The following is a 19,212-nucleotide window of genomic DNA, read 5'->3' as shown; positions in this document are numbered from 1 at the left end:
GGGGTGGAGTGTAGCTGGGCTGACCAGGTAGGAGAAGCTGTGCTGATACGCGATCCTCCAGTGTTTGTTTGCACAGCTCTGGCTGCCCTGCCATGGCAGAGCATCGGGCCCTCCCTGGAGAAAAGTGCCAGATTCGTTTTCATGGCTTTCTGCAGAGGGATTGCTTTAGGGGTCCATTCCTGTAAGTTAATATTTGCAATGCACAAGGCTTAACTGAAACCAGGCAGTGCAGACATCTGATAACCATAACAGAGGAGATGCTTTTTCCCCACAAGTGCGACTTGGAAAAACAAATCCCAGTGCTATTCTCTCTGGAAAGATAGCAATATGAAAAGGGTCAGGAATGGTGCTGCATGGTTTGCCAAGGGTTTTCTAGTTGGATTTTTTTTTTTTCTTTTGGTGGGTTGCTTGTGTTTCCCTGTATTGCTGATGGGTTTGTTTTTTGTCTCCCCTTCTTTCTAGCCGGGTTGCCCTTCCTCATCATTGAAACAAGCACAATCCAGCCCTACCAGCGGGGCTTCTACTGTGACGACGACAGCATCAGGTACCCGCTGAAGACGATGGAGACAATCAACGACGCAGTGTTGTGTGCTGCGGGCATCCTCATTGCCATCCTTGCTGTAAGTACCAGCTCCAAAATGTCCTCTCCTGTCCCCTGTGCATCCTCGATGGCTTTTTGTCACCTGTTTAGCCAATGGCACCAATGGCCCATGGAGTTGGGGGTTTAAACGCTGTCTTGCTTGTGTGTCCTTATTATCTACCAAGGTGCACATCTCCTCTGCAGTTGTCTGATTTCCTCGGGTGAGCGTGGAGCAGTAAACATTTGCTTGTAATGAAAGCTTGTAATGGGAGTAATGAGATTACTCCTGAAGCCAGTAAACAGGCCCAAAGCTGTTTGGGCAAGTCTATGAGCTCCACAAGAGCTTTTTCACCCTCCGGTATGAGTTCAGAGTAGAAGCAAAAAGGCTTGAGTGTCAGTAAGGACTTGGCATGGTTTGTTCCTATTCAAATAACTCTTGGTATTTGCCTATTTTATAAGGCTTTAAAAAAGAATTAAAAAAAAAAAGGATACATCTCTTCAGCTAACCAGTGCCTGGAAAAGTTTCACACGTTTGTATTAGATTTTTAAGAGATTGTGTATTACAGCCATATTAAAAAGACAATTAAACCTTCCATGGGGAGCGTATTCCCAGAGTCCTCACTGTAAAAAGTAGTTAATGCACCACCTTCCCAGTGCCACCTCATTTCTTTTTTCCTGCCAGGTTTCCTAGAGCTGTGCTAGGAAACAATTTCACGGTGAGAGCTTTATGTCAGCCAAAAATCTGAGTTCAGCTCGTGGAGCTGAGCTTTCTTTTGCCAGCACATATCTGGTGCTGGAGCAGAAGGCAAGAGCTGTCTCCTGGTTGTTGGTCTAGCTGAAGATGAAATTCCCCTCTGAAAAGTACCTACGTCTTCCTTCTCACCTGCTGCCAGCACAGCTCAGGTGCTTTCCCAGAGGCACTGCCTTCCTCTTGGTCCTTCAGCCAGAGAGGGTTGGAGAGGTCAGGACCACTTGTTCCTCTCCTAGTTTTCATCTTTCCTTGTAGGGGCAATGTCATGGGCAATAGGTGTTTTAGCATGGCACGGTGCCTGCTTTGGTAGGACCCCATCCCCAGCCTTGCTGCTTCGTGCCGTGAATATTTCCATCATTTCCTGTTCTCTCCATCATTTCCTGACCACATATACTCAATTAGCAAAATGGGTCCCCAAATCTGCCTTGTTCCTATGCCCCCTCCCTCCTCAAAACAAGCCTCAGAAAGTGCCAGACCCCCAAATCTATAAACACGGCAGAATTTTGCCCTGCAGGTGAATTACCCCCGAATGTGGAAAAGCCATAAAAACGAAATGAAAAAGCCCCTCATTTTCGCATTACTGCCTGAGCTATCGGCATGCCGGCTCCATGCAGAGTGTGCTTCTGATCAGTAATGAGGCAGTGGCAAATACAGGAGTTGGAACTGAAACTGGAAACATAATCAGCTGCCTATGTGATCCATCGGCTTTCTACCACGAAATAGCAGGTCAATTAAAAGAGAAAGAAAATCCCCAAAGAATTAGATGTTTCTGCCCTGGTTTCACTGTGGCCACAACAAATGTAACTTAATAAGGTAAATTCAAAAGCTGGTTATTTGCTGTTGAGTGATACAAGGGGCTAACGAGGAATTGAAGCAACAGATTTCTTTGCTATGGCAGCATGCATGGAAAATTCAAGTCAGCCTGACCTCTTTTTTCAGATGTAACCCAGATACCAGCATTACTGTAGCATAATAGGAATTCCTTCCAAATCCACAAAGCACTGACTCTGCTCCTTTCACTCACAACGTTTGCCTTCGGGAGGCAGGACGGCGGTTATGAGGACTTCCAGGGAGCTGGCGTTTTGGATGGCGTGGCCCAAATTTCACGCCTCTGCTTTACGTGGCATCATGGGCAGTCTAGCCCAGGGTAAAAGGTCATGTTTTAAATGACTTGAGGACACCCAGAGTGCTCGTTAAGTAAATGGCAGAGGCGAAGACCTTTGCTTCGATCAGGATGTGAGAGGATATGCATTTGGTTTTAATACCTATATATTTGCTGACTTCAGGCAAATTTCCGTGCAGATGATGCTGGAGAGGCTCATGCCCCTTGGCTGTGTACTCTTACATCTCCCCTGACAGCTCCCTGCTGGAATATAGTTAATTCGATCATTTTGGGCACTGAAGCATCTTGGTGGTCCCTGGGATGGCCAGAGGAAAGTGACATTCTCCTTTTCTGAGCCTCATACAGGTACTGCTGCGGAGCCAGCCTGCGTCCCCACAGGCGATAGGTTTTGAAAACCTATGAAAAATACTTAAGAAAATTAATTTGTTAGACGATCTTAGGTTACACAGCCAGATTAGCTGGTTGTTTTACAGTTGAAGGTGATATGCTTCAATGTGATCAGACACAGAAAACATTACACCAAAGATGTAAGTGATAGAAAAGCTCTAAAAGTAATTACAGGCTAATTGGATTGCTGGTGATACCTGGTAATAATGATAAAATGGGCATGACAACCAAAAATCTGCAAAAGGTATTCACAAACAGGAAAGTATGATATGGGCTTCTCTCTAGTGACCTGTTTTCTTTATAGTGTGTCACAGTCCCCAGGAGCTGAACCCATCCCATAGGTACAATGTATGTCCTGTGTGACGGCTCGCCAGAAGTGCAAGGCATAAGAAGAGCTTAATATCTTTAAAACTTGTTTTCCTTTCAGTATGTTCTTTTCAGTTTGTGCACATCTGCACTGCATTAGTTTTTCACCGTCCTGCGTTATCTGGGAGGGCACTGCCAAAAGAACGAGTTTACCCAATTTTTAGCTTCTCATTAAGGTTGAGCTACAGCTTTAACTAAGCGGGGAGGGTTCGTGGCTGCCCAGCAGCATGTTAGTGAGGGAATGGAGTCTCCAGTTTACAGTCTGCTACATGTGTGCAATTACCCAGACCACCAACGGTGAGAGAAAAATATTAATCCCCAGACTTTTGTTGGTCCCTGTTTGAAATGGTCACATGCCTATGCCAGGCCAAGAGCCTTGGCTTTACGTGGATCTGTTTGTGATCTACCAGTATCAGATGTCATCCTTAATTCATCTTGTCTCCTCTCTGCAAAAGCTGTAAGTTTTGAGTCTTATCGCTCCCCTTCTTGCGAATTTAGGCTTTTGGGAGGCTGCAGTCAGTGGCCGTGCCCTTGTGCAGGAGCATCTCTCTCCATCCAGGACAACCTGGAGTTGCCTTCTGGCAGAGGCACAGGAGAGGCTCCAACCTCCCTCTAGATTTCCTGTCTGCCACCTTGGGCTGGAAAGTGGTCCAAAAGGGAGATGAACCATGGTCCCTGGAGTCTGTGAGGATTGAAATGATGATGAAGCCAGTTAGCTGCAGTTCCCCAGGCAGCTCTTGGTCGTGACCAGATTTCCAAGAGTAAATCTCAGCACTGACATGTAAACCGTGGATGATGGTGCAGCCACCCAGAATATTTCTGTGCATGGTAGCAGAAATATTGGCCCTTATTTTTTATTATTATAGTTGTATCTCTATTTGTTACAGCCTGCTTAGCTGCAATTTCAGCTGTCTTAGGTCAACCTTTGTTTTTTCAAGCCACGGTACGAGTGAGTTCAAACAATGATACAGCTTCATCTCCTCTTAGTCTAATTGCCATACTTTTCCAGTTTATTAGTTTCCAAAGGTTGTGCCAAGCTTTTAAAAAAGGTGGGCAGGGGAGCCTCGTCTCCTGCATGCCGCTGGCAGGCTGCCACGCCAGGAGGAATATTGCTGGCTGCTCCAGAAAGGGATTAACATGAAGGCATTTTTCCTGACAGTTAATTTTACATATCACAGTCCTTGTGACTGGAGAGGGGCAGGGACGAGGGGGCGGCCAAAAAAGAAACCCCAGCCTCAATTTATTACTCGGGTATAAAAACATTTAAAGTAATGAATAAAATCCTAAAGCTGTAAATCTGGAGCTCAAAAACTAGGTGTATAACGTGATAGAGAACAATTTCAGCCTTTGGGAGAGGTGAGACATTTGGACTTAATTTCATAGCCCGATTTTTCATTAACCTGCCTTTTAAAAGTCGCGATTAGGAGAAGTCAGGTCCTCTGCTGCTGGACTGTTTTATGGTGATATTGTCAAACACCAGCACCCTTGTCACAAGAAATACACAACTTGCTGCTGTGCAATGGCCAAGACTCCTTGAAATGCCCAGAAATAGCTGGTGTTTATGGAGGCTTTGAATGGCTTGAATTGGGTCTGTTGGAGGCAAATTTTGTGCCAGAATCTGGGACGTTTGGGGCTTTCTGAGTCTTCCCCTATTGTGTTTGTGGTTTTCAGAGAGGAAGAGAAGCAGGTTGGCTGGCTGTTTTCCTCCAAAGTCACTTTGATAAGAGGGTAGTGGATCTGGTCTCCTTCCCAAACATGTGCTGATTCTTTATCTGGTTTATGTTAATTTTTTTCCCCACTATGCTGGTATAGATCTGGGGCACTATTTCACTTCTGTAAAGATATTCCAGCGTGCTAAACCAAAATCCAGCCTTTTTTCTTGGACTTTTCCCACAAACAACATTTTAAGCAGTGCAATCTCTTCTTGAGAAGGAAGAGAAGGAGGATGCAGAGGCAATGGGCTCTCCTTCCTGGCTGTGGAAGCAGATTCCTGGTTCGAGATGCTCAGAGCACAAAGAGCTGTCTCGGCTCTGTGCTTCCCAGCCGTCACTCACCTTGCACAGCATCTTTTCGGCTCTCTAACCTCTCTGTTGTGTTTCTCCCACAGATTATAACGGGAGAGCTCTACCGCATCCACTACCTGAAGGAGAAATCGCGCTCCTTTATCCAGAACCCCTACGTGGCGGCGCTCTACAAGCAAGTGGGCTGCTTCGTTTTCGGCTGTGCCATCAGCCAATCCTTCACAGACATTGCCAAAGTGTCCGTCGGGCGCTTGCGGCCGCATTTCCTGGAGGTTTGCGATTTGGATTTCTCCACCATCAACTGCGCTAAGGGAGTTTACATCCAAAACTACACCTGCAGGGGAAGTGACAGCAAGGTCCAGGAAGCCAGGTGAGAGCCCGTGGCATCAAAGCGATGGGTTGTTGCCACCAAAATGATGTCTCACGCTAAATAGGTCTTGGGACTTTCTCTGCCAGCAATAGATGAAGCAAATGCTGCTTTCTCTGCAAAAGCTTTAACTCCATCAGGCAGTTTCCCTCGGGAATTATGGGGCTCAGCTGAATAATATTTCTTTTCTCTTTACTGCTACACTATTATTTCCCTGAGCTGTTGCTCAATGTAGGAATTCACCCTAAGATCTGAGTTCATGGTGAGCAGCTCGAGCTGTCCAGAAGCAGAGGGCTGCTTCTCTAAGGAGGCTCCATGCAGGCCAACATTTCTCCATCATGCTATCACATCCATCAGATGCTCAATTTTGACATTTCCAGGGGCGCGTTTCGCATGCCGCAATTAAGCGACCGGAGAAGTTGCTTGCTTCTTATTTCTTTACGGTTTCCTGGTTGTTTGAGGCGAGACGATGAGTTATCAGGCTATCCTGGAAATAACTGCTGTCCCACGAATAGACCAGGAAGGGACGAACAATGTGAGCATCCTGTCCATCCGTTCGCTTTCTGCCTCGTGAGTGAGCAGGGCGAATAATGGGGGTTTTATAACCTGAAAGATTGGGAGTTGTGGGTCCCTCTGCTTTGGCACCCTCTCCGTAGCAGCAGGCAAGTCACCATATTACGTGTAAAATTATACCGCAGATTTACAGTGGCTGGTTCTTAGCACTTGCTTTGTTTTCCAGGAAATCCTTCTTCTCCGGGCACGCATCCTTCTCCCTCTACACCATGCTGTATTTGGTGGTAAGTAACCTCAGCCTTGCATTAGCATGAGCTGATTTATCCCCTGTTCCCCTTTCCCAAGGCGCTCACCCGTGTTTGGCAGCAATAACGGCACGATGAGCATCGGAAATAGAGGGTTGGTTGAAAAAAAGAGCCTGAATAAACTGGTGGTGGAAAGATCTGCTCTCAGCCTCTGTGGTGTTATTTGGGATGGAGACTCCTGGAGTCATAGCTGAGAAGCTTTGGGAGGTAGCCAATTAAATCTGAATCCTACTAAATCTGTGGACGACCTGTGCAATTTTGTTCACCCCACGTTGTGGTTGCCACCGGGGAGAGTTTGGGATGAGCCAAAACATTGCATCAGTGGGGAGGGAAGATGTGCCCAGCGCAGCTCTGTCAGGGGTTTGAAGGCTGGTTCCCAAATATGCTAGAAGAGCAGGTGGAGCAGCCTCTGCCCGCGTAGATCCGGAGTGGAGGGTTGGGACGTGTTTTTCTTTGTCAGTGAGAAATGGCTCTACCCTTCCTGCGCCGGGGCTGGGGCCGGGGCGGCTGCCAAGGTGCTTCCTGCTGGGGCTGCGGGAGGGATGCTACCCGTGCCCCCGAGGGGTTGGACCCGCACGCAGCGTTTCGGGAGGATCTGGATCTCTTCTTTTTTTCTTTTTTTTTTTACTTTTTTAAATCAGGAAAAAGGTTTTGGATTCCTTTCAAGATTTGTGCCTTACCCCCTGCCCCCGCATCTCCTGTAAGCTCAGACTAACAAGCAAAGACACAGCATGACACTGATAAAAATATTAAACATAAGCTGTTATCTATAAGCAGTGTGTCCCCTCCATCCCTTTACTTTACCATCTGTAAAGATAAGTGACCACTGCTCCCTCCTGCCTTTTTAGCTCTGGATCTCCGCCTCCTGTGAGCAATTTCTGTAATTTAATTATGAAGCGTTTCAGGCTGCTGAGGGCAGCGTATCAACTTCTTTCCTCGTTTTTCCCCCCCCTTTTTTTTTTTGCTCTTTGACAACTTTTGAATTTCTTCAGCCATCATTTTGGCCGTTTCCTCCCAGCCGGGTTACAATGCAGAGCTGTCCCAGCGATGCTTTGCAGGAGGCTCAGCCCTCCATTGCTGCTGTTGCAAAACTTTCCGGGCTGAGTTTGGAAACCGTTGCTCACACCGGAATTTATTTATTTCCGAGGAGACCAGATAAGTCAGCCCTGAGATGCTTTCGAGCCTGGTATCCAGAAACAGCGGGGACTACCAGTCCCTATTAAGTTGTTGGTGGTTTCTGTCCAAATACTCAGCAAGATTTGGGTTGTCCTTTCAGGTACTTTTTTTAGGAGATGCTGCTGCCAGGCCTTTTTGGAAATCAAGACTGATACTTTGTTTTGCACAGGATCATACCCAGCAGCCTCCTTTGGGGTAGGGAACAAATCTGGGGGCTGTGCCCAGCTGGGCTCACCACCTCCCCACATTTTCATGTCTCTCACTTCAGCAGCGGCTGCCCAAAGTCACCAGGGCTTGACCCTGTTTCCACAGGGCGCTGTGCAGACCATGTTGCTTTGCCAGGGTTTTTCCCTGTTTTTCTGAACAGCCAAGTGGTTATAGAGCAAGGGAGAAACAAACAGGAATGGTGCCTGGAGGGCTCGTGGCAGGGGGTGCATTTGAGACCCCAAAACTGCAGCGTGCATGCAACGTTCCCATGGGGTGCATGGAAAAACCTGCAGGGCTCATTTTCCAAGCACTACTTTGCACCAATGCCTGCTGCCTGATTTTCTTTTAACTTTCCAAGAGGCTTCAAAAAGCGTAATGTTTTGGAGCAGAAAGCTGCCCCTGGTCTCTCTTTGCTGCCCTTCCCTGTCCCCATATGGGAGCACTTGGGCTATCAGTGCTCAGAGGCCTCTGTCCTTCTCCCTGCATGAAAATCTGTCACCTTGGAGAGGCTGATAATACCCCAAAATACTTAAAGCATAAAAAAATGAGGTTATAATAACCCAGAGGGATTTTATTTAATGCAAAAGAAACCCGCTGTCCTGCCCAGCTCAGTGATTGAGTGGGTTTTTGGAAGCTTGTTTAGAAACGTGGCCTCTGCCACGCCAGCACCTTCAGGACGTGGGTTTGATGGATTTAATCAGGGAATCATCTCAATCAGAACAGAACGGTTGTTCTCCAGTTCCTAGGAAGTGAGGGCTGTGCTGCAACAGGTTGCTGCTGGCACTTTGGGTACTGGGAGTTTGCTGTGAGCCGTTGCAGAGTGGGGGGATTTGTGGGGTGAGTGTGTGCTGCAGACTTGGCTGATCAGCCACGTCCTGAGTGCATTCCCTATTGAACAATACTTCATATTTGAAGGATAAGTCACTTCCCGTCTTTCCTGGCGTTCTCTGGCTTCACTCTTGGAGCCCATTCTGAATTATAATGTTTTCAAGTTTGCCTCACCTGATGGAGATGGGTGCCAGAAACCATTAGTTGGTCTATTAAAAGATACCCAGATTCCCACGCATCCCACGGGGCTTTGCCTGCATCATGGGCCTGGATTTGCCTGGGCGTTTGGTGGCCGGTGGATGTGTGACCACAGCTTCCCCATCACCCGGCACAGCAGCAGTGCTCTGTGGCATCCACCAAGGAGAAGCAGTTTGGCTCCAGGGCTCCTGGTAGGAAAACACGGATAGATGCCAAGCCCCGGAGGGCTCTGGGGGAAAAGTCCCAGGGAAAGGCACTTGCAGCATGGTAAAATCTCCTGGGATTTAGTTCTAAACACTGAGACTTCAGGGCTAAGTTTCTTGCAGCCTTCCTGTCACCAAGAATACCTAATTAACACCAGGCCTTTTGTATAAAAAATTTAAAAGGGGAAATTACGCTCGGGTAATCCTCTTTGTCTTAACTTTCCTTGCTTTGTTACTCCGTGGCTGAGCAAGTCCGTAATACATATTTATAGCAGGCTGAGGCAAGAGGAGGTGGGTAACAGCTTATTCCATGCAGCCCTCTGGACCTGACCCACACCTCTCAGTTGTGTCTCACTGGACATGGGGACTATTTGCAGATGATGGAGGTTTTCCACTCCCTCAAGCACGTGAGGCAATAATGCTGATTTTTTTAATTATTCTTTTTACGGCATGAACTTGCCTGAAACCACACAGAGGATGCAGAAAAAGCTAAATATCAGAAAAGCTAAATTAATATCCCTCAGCAATGTTGGCTGATTCTGGATAAAAGGAGGGTAAAACAGGGCAGCTTGCGTATTTAATGTGCGTCGGCGGATGAGGTGAAAGACTTGTCATCAGGTGGGTTTTAGGGTGTTCTGCTTGTGTGTATGAGAAATTAGGGATGTTGCAGGTTTTTGTGTATCTGGGTGCGTGTGAAGCTTTGCACTGGGGTTTCTTGCTGAAGAGTGGAGACGGTCCCAGTGCCCTCGTGCTGCTGAGCAATGACGTGCCCGTGCGAGGGAAACTCTGTGGTGGTTGTGGACTTGGAGTCAAGTTTCGCGGTGACCTAAGGAAGCAAAGAAACTGGAATTACATCAGAGGCCAGGGCCAGGGTATGAACTGCAATGCTGAACTGATGGGGATATTCCTGACAGGGTGGGAGGATGCTGTACACCCAGCAAAGGCAGGGAAGAGGCAAAGCGTCCCTTTGCTGCTGGGAGGACGTTGTCCTTCTCCTGTCCTTGTCTCCTGGCCAGCTTGGTGCTAAAAGCCGAATTCTGCAGTTCCCCTTCCTGCAAGGGCAGTGCGTTACACTGGGGTGAGTTTGGGTTTGAGGGAGTTTTTGCCCATGTGCCTTTGGGTACTGCTCTGTTTACAGATGGGGCTGGAGATGGAGGTAACTTCAGGTCAGACAGTCGGAAACAAGACCAGCTGTTTCCCAGGAAACTTTTAACTGTGACTAAGGGACATGGTTGATGGAGTTCAGCTTTGTGGTGGGGAGAGTGTGAATGGGATGGGATTTCTGTGCGGCAGAAAGCCCCGGGAGGCTGGAGGTGATGCTTTTAGCCTGTGTCCCCTGCCAGCTCCTCCTCGATGGGTTTGCTCGGGGCGGGGGGGGAGGGTGTAGCCGCGGGCTGTCCCCACCAGCACTGTGGAAGTCCCCTGGCAGAAGAGCGATGTGACATCCTTCAAACCATCTGCTTTGTGGTAACTCGGTCTCTGCCAGTAGACAGTGGATGGGAGCACCAAATAACTCCTTCTCTGTGTGATGCCATTTCATTCATCCGCAGTTGCTCCTGTTGATGCTCCTCCTGACTTTTCTGCCCTGTGATGGTCTGTGGTAGAAATAACGCCAGCTGTGGTCTTGGTGCTCCCTCCTTTCTCAGGAAGTGCTCCATCCAGGCCCACGTTCCCATACAAATCTGGCAGTCCTTAACAGACAGCCGTTCAGATTTTCTCCCAGGTTTAAAAAAAAAAACAAAACACCAACCAAAAAAAAAACCCACCAAAAAAAAACCCCAAAACCTTCAAAAGCCAGTTTTCAGATAAATTGCCAGGAACATCCCATTTCTTAGTAATAGTGCTAATTCCTGTTTTAGGGAAATTCTGCTCCATTCAGCCTTCACATCCCCCTTTCACTTTTTGACCTTCTCTTGTTAAGTAGGTTTTGCTTTCATACCAAGGGCAGAGGCAAAGTTTGGAGCACCTCGAGGCTTGCCTTTTAAAGCACTTAGGGGATCTCAGCACCCTGTTTTTTGAGCACAGTCTCTGCCGTACTGCAAGCTTGTAATATGCCTGTGGAATATGTAAAGTGCTGTTATCCACTTTTTTGTTTGCTTGTTTATTTTTTTCCTTATGAATGGGAAACTAACAAGCAACTTTTCCAAGAATTTCATTGCAGCCATAAAAGGAGCTCACTTGATAGTGAGGTGTCCGAGGCACGTCTTTTCACGGGGGGTTTATTCCTCCAAGATGCGCAGGCATGACTGTGAGTTGGGTACTGGGGACTTGGGTGGCACCCAGCACACCCTGTACGGTGCCACACTGCCTTTGCACACCTTTTCCAGGGCTAAAGCTAAAAGATAGGTGCACAGTTCAGAGCTGTGATTTGGAAAGAAAGGGTCAGTATAGAAACACATGTATTTTTTAATTGCTTCAGCCCTGAAAGTGGCTGCTTTACTAATTTTTAATTGATGCTTTGCTTCCTCACTTACAGATGACCTATCTAGTCCAAGCTTGTGGGATGGAATGATTTGAGGGGATGTCAAGGCTGTTCAAAAGGGACAAATGTCAGATTATCCAGCAGCAAATTTCTTAAGGGGTTTGATGTAACAGAGGCTCAACACTAAAGATGTTAGGTTTCAATCTTCCTGGTGGAACTAAGAGCAATAGTTTATAATATACAATATTTGGAGTTAATTTTGTTCTGCGACAGTATACTGGAACCTTAGTTTTGCAGAATCACCTAGGCTGGGCTGAGACTTTTCAACCTGAAAATAATCCTGAGCCTAAACCATGGCAGTAGAAGCACATATTATATCTTTGGTCTACTTTAAAAAATGCTACTCTCCACAAATGTTTTTTTCAAGGGTCATTGTCTCTGCACTGAGAAGTTGTATTTAAAGATATTGGGGTCCCCAGTTCTCCATCACCACCTTCCCTGAACACCTCCCAGGAGTATCCTGCCTGCACACTTCATTCTCAGTGGCAGATCACTGGGTGCATAAATACCAATGAAAATCCAACCAGTCTCAGCATTGCAAACTAAAAATGCGGTTCCCTGCTAATGAACCGCATAGATATTTGCTTGCAGGATGAAGTGCCTGCTGTTAAATCACTGCAAATGACTCTGCAGGATGGGGTTGTGCTATTTTACAGCTCCAGCGTTCCAGCTCGCTGGTGGCTGCATTTACCTGGGGGGAAAGCACCTCATCGGTGTGTGGTGGGGTTTTTTTTTGGTTGTTTTTTTTTTAAAATTATTTTTCCAGGCAGAACATGCTTCCTAGTTTTGATACACTGATTGTTGACTCATCTTTCTCCAGAGTGTAGAAATTATCAGTACAAGCCAGAGAACCAGCCCAGTGGTCCATTCGCTGGGCTACATCAGCGTGGGTTTGCCGTGGCAGTCTGGAGAGCTGTAACTCATCCCGTAGCATCTCGTGCATGAGTCTGCATGATGTGGGGTGTGCGCCGTGGTGACGTGGCTCTGTTCCCACACTCGGGCTGGTTTGCAGATACATTCCCTAGGATTGTAATGTGCATTAGCCAGCACCGAGTTGTTTTGGTACTGCTCTCTTCCATGTTAATCGGCTAACAATTTGGATAATTTGGAGCATCTGCTCCATTCAAATGACCTGATGTTTCATTTTCTCTAAAGAGCCCAGTGTGTATTCTTTCCAAAAAGGGGTAAATATAATGTTTAAGCAACAGCCAAACATACTAAATTAGCCAGAATGATGCTTCCCCTTATCAGCTTTCCAATTAATTCTGCTTTTGTAGGTAAATGGTGTCATTAAGCTGTTTGTGGTTTCAGGAAACCCAGTGAGAGCTTCATTCCGTTTTATATCAAGGCAGTGTAAACTGCTCTGTGTGTGTAAAAGGGATCGTAAATGGGTTTTAAACCCCTCTCCAGCCCTCTGATGCTGCAGAGTCCCACGAAGCACACTGGATCTGACTTCCAGTACTTTTGTTTAGGAATGGGCAGAAAATGCCCATGGACAGCGGGTCCGAGCTGTCAGAGCCAAGCAGCGTTTTCCAGGCACTTTTACACTCTTGGAGCCATCGAGTGCCTCCTCTCCAAGCCCAAAGGCTATTTTTTTATCCCTCCCTTCCCTCAGTCTTCCTCCCAGCGCTGCGCCCAGCCCCACTCATCTGCGGGCAGCCCTCTTCCTGTCCTCTCTTCCCACTTGGCTTCCCGGTTCCCACAGGAACCGGCTATGCCCACTGGTCGAAACGGAAATGGGCCCAAGAGGGTCACGGGGAGGGGACAATGTCCATTTGACGTCATGTCAGCTTCATCTTTTTGGGTTGAGCCAGGACCTTGCTTTTCCTTCGATGGGTAAAGAGCGACTTCCTAAGCCGTGCGGTTGTGACTGTCTGGAAATCCTTGGGACTGGCTCCCAAGGTGCAGCATGCTGTGTTGATTCCTAGTTTTCCTCTGAGAGTTGCCACAGGTCCTGCATGCCCCAAATTTGGGACCTTACTTCTGTGATGCCTAAATGGCGGTGGGGAGAAATTCCTTTACTGGACCTGGTGGGATGTTGTGTGTGACCTTGATGGCCTTGAAGGCTGAAAGCAAGGCTGGGGGGTGAGCCAGGATGCAGGGAGTCCCAAGCTCCTGGTCCTGGCTCACTGAGGGAGGGGTGTGCTCTCCACAGGATAAATCCCACCAGCACCACTCCCCTCTGCATGATGGAGCCCACGCATTTGCAAAGAGCATCCTTCTTTGACAACTCCCCCCTCTTTGAGCCATGGGGGTGTAGGTGTCCCACAACCATCCCCAGAGAGTGGCTGCTGCCACGCGTGCACGGCTGCTTCTTTGCTGCCCTCAAAATTAACGTAACATTTTTGTTTTTCTCTTTTCCCCACAGTTTTATCTGCAGGCCAGATTCACGTGGAAGGGAGCCCGCCTTCTCCGTCCCCTCCTCCAGTTCACCCTCATCATGATGGCGTTTTACACTGGCCTGTCCCGTGTGTCAGACCACAAGCATCACCCCACAGACGTGCTGGCAGGCTTTGCACAGGGAGCCCTCGTGGCTTACTGCGTGGTGAGTGCGGCCAAACGTGCCAGGGAGGGCAGCGGGGATGATGGGGGTCCCGGAGGAATAGCAGGCGCCTCCCCAGCATGTGCTGCTGCGAGCTCATGTAGCCCCCTGTAACAGCTGGGGACGTGGCAGGAGGCAGCGATCTCCGGGGGCTTTGTCCGGTGTCACCCCCATGTGACAGCGCTTGTAGCTGGACCACAGCTCAAGAGCAGAGCACCCTTCCAGCCCAGTGATGGGTGCTCTGATGGGCCCCTGGCAGAGGAGGGGGCACCTGCCAGTGCTTTCCCCTCCTTGTGAGCAACAGCTTGTATCTTCTTGTCCCTGGAGTTTGCATTAAATTTGGAGTTTAGCATCCCTGGGCGATGGGTCCCTTCTCCTGGACAGCTTGGGGTGCTGAAAATGTGTCCAGACAAGGGAGAGTATTTCCCTTTCAGGCAGCAGCATCTGCTTCTCCAGCCGCTCTCTCTTATGAGCATCAGCTCGTTTGCAAGATGTTCTGTCAGGACCCAAGCAGGGAGACTGGGGTGGTTGGAATTACATCTCTTCCCTGCAGAATCCAGCCAAAACCCATCTCCTGGGAGCAGGAGCTGGTGTCTGCCCAGCGAGGGGGGTGCCTTCACTTGGGGGTGGGTTTTTAACGTAGCAAAAGGGCTTGTGAGAAAACAGTGAACAAAAGCCGTGCCCGCTTGTCCGCAGCTGCTGGGCTTGTTCTCATGCAATTTACTTTCCAAAGAGTGACCTGATTGTGCAGCCCCGTAACTCAAAGTGACAGAAAATGTTTAAAGTAGGTGGGCTGTGGGGCACCGGGTCGGGTGGCTGCCTCGCGTAAAAACAAAGGGGCTGGGGGTTATGGTCGTTCCCGTGTCTATTCAAACTCCTGAAAGCAGTATTTTAACAGCTTACCACTTTGTTGGGGTTGGGTGGTTGGTTTTGGGTTTTTTTTTTTTTTACTGTTCTAAAAGTAAAGCAGCCCTGGAGGCAAGGAATTAAGTTCACTAATGTTATATTTTGCAAGGAGAGAAAATAGGTTATTTATGTACTTTCCACTCATTGATAATATTCCAAAGCCAAGACAAAAACGTCATTGTCGGGAAGTTTTTATGAAGTATTATTAGCTCTCTGAGCAGTAGCTCTTGGGTTTTGCCATTGCCTGATGCCAGTGTCCCATGTGGGGCCAGCAAATTTGGAGAGGGATGTTAAAGAAGTTTGTGTGTGGGTACAGACACGTGCCGCTGCTGTAATGCCTGTGCACAGCACCAGCGTCACAGGTCCTGTGTCCTCCATACCAGTATTGGTGGGGTGTTTCTCCAAATCCTGGAGATCTTATCCTATCCCAGCACTAAGCTGGAACACCACGATGGCACTGATGGCAGCCTTGGGGAGAAAAGGCCCTGGGTGATGCCAGGGGCAATGGAGCAGCTTGTCCCAGTCCAGGTGCCTGAATGGTATCGTGTGGGTTTGTCAACACACTGAGTGCACTTCGACAGGCAGTTTTACAAGGGGCTATTTATCTCTTTGTGTGCCCTTCTGCTTGGGAAGTGGGATAACAGCAATATATAGGAGGAGTAGAGACCATCCATGGATCCTGGCAATGGTTTCCAAAGACAATAGCTCTCCGGATGCTTCCTGGCTGGGAAGAGCAGGAGGGCTTGCCATCCTCTCCTGGCCCTCCGGCAGCTGGAAGCTGTGCTGGGAAGGGGAGGCTGCAGCAGCACTGGGCTGGTTTTCCTGTGTCAAGGTAAACCGGTGTAGGAAGCAGCTGCCTGGAGTGTCACAAGCAGGTTTGATTTTGCCAGCGAGCCCAGGGCAACCTGGGCTGCTTTTCCCGGACAGCTCGTGGAGCGGGCAGCTGTCTCTACACCCTTTGCAGGCTTGGCTTGGGGATGTCTTGGGCAGCAGCTTAGGGCTTGGGCAGGATTTAAGCCCAACCTTTGTCCCATTTCATCAGCTTGTGAAGACTGACATCTTCTTGCTCTCTCAAACTTGGCTTTGCTAGTGCAAGCCATTGCCCAGGAGGGACCGGCAGACTTTCCTCCCTTTTGGGAGGTGACAGCAAGGGACACGGTGAAAAGTCACTCAGACTCCCTGGAGTTTGCATTAAATTGGGAGTTTAGCAGGATTTTTGCTAAAACTACTGGTGTATCAGAGCAATTATTCGTATATCCTGGGGGTACTTGCCCCGCTCTGGGATCCAGCTCTCGTGCATGGGATGGTTGGAAGCAGAGGGAGGGACCTTGAGACTCACCACCTCCAACCCTCCCTGCATGCTCCCAGACACTCCTTCCCCCAGCAAAGCCTTCAAGAGTCTGCTCTGATAATAGTCAAGGGCCGTTAAAATACCGTAGTTATCAGGTATTTTCAGTAGAAACCAATTGTGGGTTTCATCTCCGAGGGCTGCCAGAGCTTAAATCCAGGTTGTGCTGCAGCAGACACGTTTGTCCTTCAGTGCCTGAAATAACAAGCAGAAGACATTAATGTCAAGCGCTTCCAGCTGATGAAACATTTGGACTCGGATCCAGGGTGAAATATGATGAGGATTTCTTAAATGGAAATAGTTCTTAGGCGCGTTGTAGGCAGCCTGCTATGTGTCGTGTAGTTTGTCTCATCTGATGGAGAGAAAAGGGGAGGCATTGGAAGGGTATGGTCCTTCTGCTCTTGCTCTGGTTAGCTGAGATGAGTTGTTTTAACCTCTTTGTATTCAATTAAGGATTTCTTCAATATAATGAAAAGAGGTAGGAATCTCGTTAAGTGGCAATCTAAGATATTGGCTTATTTTACATAATAGGTGCTCAGTCTTTTGCCACCAAGTTTTCTTTACGGGTGGAGAGCACCTTCTACAGGAAATGGAGCTAATCCAAGTGAAAAACTTTGCACATTTATTAGCCCTTTTTTGTGTTAAACAGTTCAAGCATTAGGAGGATTTAACACACTGTTTTAACCCCCAAAGATCACGTTTCACGATTCCTCTGTTTATATAACCTCCAGCCACGTTAAAGTGAAATACAGTTTAAAGAGAAATGAAAACTCTTGCTCAGTCTCTGAACTAAACCCTGAAAAGCAGTGAGCAGCACAGGAAAAAGCTAAAATACCCAGGATGACACTCCACCATAACTCATTGCTGTCCAAAATAAGGACCAGACTCGGTGTAATCCCCATATGCTTCTTGCACTCAGCAATCTCCTCCCATAAATTGATTTGTCATGGCTATCTTGGTGCAGAAATTGGACATCTTTTTGATTGAATCCAGCTCTCCGAGGTGGGCAAAGGAGGGAGATGGCATCAGAAATTCACCCAGAGAGCCTAACAGGGGTTTTACAGTTATTAACGACCCAAAAAACCCTACTGCCAGAGCAGTTCAACATCCTTGCACACTGTGATGCTGCAGCAAGAGGCCAGGCTCCAGCTTGAGATCCTCGTCGGGTTCAGCTGGATCCTGTTATTTAACTAAAGGCACAAACACTGCCACTCGGATGCCCTGTAAACAACTTTATCAGCTCCGTTATACAACTAGGCAGCCAGACATCAACACGTACACCAAAAAAAAAAAAAAGAGCTGTTTTATATGTCAGCTCCTTCCCTGCTTTTCCATGAAGCAATAAAAGCCAAGCAACAACAGCTCAGCTTCCTGCATCCCTGGTTATAGTTGTAAGGAGTAAATTGCCACTTATAGCAAGTTCATTGTCTGTTCAGCTCAGTTCCTTATCTGCCCGTGCTGATAGGGACTTGCAAAAATTGTTTAAAATTGTTTCCAAGGACGACTAGACCTGCTGCGCAGGGCTCTGGGTAGCTAGAAACTGTGGAGATGCAGAGGGGGAAACCTTTGCTCCCTCCCTGTGTTGCCTAGCCTGGATGTGCTAATCTAATATTATTCCTTTGGGCGCTTTGGATTTCCCTTCCCCCTCTTCCCCTCCGCATTTATTTTGTTGCTTAAATGTTGTGTCTGAGTACAGTGGGAGAAAACTCGAACATGTGGGGCTTCGGCTCAGCAAACCCACAGAACTGTCCAAATTATCAGTCCTTAAGGATGTGTGAGATGAACCGGCAAACTTGGGCAGGTGGAGGCCGTTGGCAGCAGGACATAAGTTTGGGACTTTGGTGCCAGCTAACAAAATGATGAGTCTTTGTCACTTTTTACCCCATCCAGAGGATCTGCGCTGTCTGATTCTTTTCCCTTCTGGCTTGGGGCTGAGTTTTGGCAAGGGAGAAAGTGCCCCGGTCCTGGAAGACTGATAAGCTTTGTGCAGCGGCTGCCAAGGGAGGATGTGGAAGTTTCCTCCCAGCACTTTGTTTCTTATTGTGTTTCTACGTCCCGAAATTGCCAAGCGCTGGCTTTTTCACATCCGTGAGAGGGGTTACATCACGGGATATTTAGGAAGAAGTAGTCAGGAATAGCTCCACCTCTCTTTGGCTTCAGGACCAGACCCCGGCTAGGTACGTACCGGTGCCTTGCATGAGGAGAGCATCGCTCACCGTTGACTCATTGCTGATAGCTTATTAAAAGCTTTGATTTGAAAGCTTTTAATTGCGTACCTGATGTCTGGCTGAATGGATTGTTTCTTGCCAACTCCATCCCTAAACCCAGTCACCATGAGTCAGGCCAGCCCTTTGGAGACCTTTGTTATTTTATTGGAGTGTGAGACGTGTATCTGTTTCCTGGCTTTTCAACCCATTCAGCAGAGTTTTGGGTACTGCACTTGGTGATTATTCAGTGAGAAATGGAGTTGTTCTGTGATGGTTTTATGCTCGTTTGTGAGGTCTGAGCCTTTTTCCATATCGTACAGAAAAGCGGTAGCAGGCGCTTGGGGTTTCACAGCCGTCAGTGTTATGGGCAGGTGTTCAGTAGCATAAAAAGTGCTATTTTTGCACCTTAAAGATATGTACATATTCTGTAAACCAAATTTTTGAACAGAGCGTCAGCCAGTGTGACTAAGTTTGCCTTTTCCACTTATTCCTACAGGTGTTTTACGTCTCAGATCTCTTCAAGCCCAAGACAAAGACTTGCCTGCCTCCACCACCCATCCGGAAGGAGATCCTTTCACCTGTGGACATCATTGAGCGGAATAACCATCACAACATGGTGTAGACCTTTGAAAAATCGGATGGGTGTTGTATTTTATTTTAAATTTTTTTTTCTTTTTTGCAAAAAATGACTGCTGACAGCAA

At 47.8% G+C, this 19,212-nt stretch overlaps 1 protein-coding gene across 1 annotated transcript; it reads left to right on the top strand.

The window, feature by feature from the left end:
• Nucleotides 1-353: 353 nt before the first annotated feature.
• On the top strand, nucleotides 354-19,186 carry PPAP2B (phosphatidic acid phosphatase type 2B). Its single transcript, XM_010154363.1, has 5 exons — nucleotides 354-620; nucleotides 5,315-5,598; nucleotides 6,335-6,392; nucleotides 13,876-14,052; nucleotides 19,007-19,186. The coding sequence occupies exons 1-5, from the start codon at nucleotides 354-356 to the stop codon at nucleotides 19,130-19,132; spliced, it is 912 nt and encodes a 303-aa protein (XP_010152665.1). The 3' UTR covers nucleotides 19,133-19,186.
• Nucleotides 19,187-19,212: the final 26 nt, after the last annotated feature.

The sequence above is a fragment of the Eurypyga helias genome, unplaced genomic scaffold, assembly GCF_000690775.1.
Source record: "Eurypyga helias isolate BGI_N326 unplaced genomic scaffold, ASM69077v1 scaffold3866, whole genome shotgun sequence".
NCBI lineage: Eukaryota > Metazoa > Chordata > Aves > Eurypygiformes > Eurypygidae > Eurypyga > Eurypyga helias.
The sequence above is the reverse complement of the archived record's forward strand: the minus strand, read 5'-3'. Positions and strand labels throughout refer to the sequence as shown.

Excerpts from the sequence above, each read along its gene's own strand:
- PPAP2B (XM_010154363.1), top strand. The coding sequence starts at position 354 with ATGGTTTGCCAAGGGTTTTCTAGTTGGATTTTTTTTTTTTCTTTTGGT. Across the intron at positions 621-5,314 it reads TCCTCATTGCCATCCTTGCT|ATTATAACGGGAGAGCTCTA; the intron begins GTAAGTACCAGC and ends TTTCTCCCACAG. Across the intron at positions 14,053-19,006 it reads CCCTCGTGGCTTACTGCGTG|GTGTTTTACGTCTCAGATCT; the intron begins GTGAGTGCGGCC and ends TTATTCCTACAG.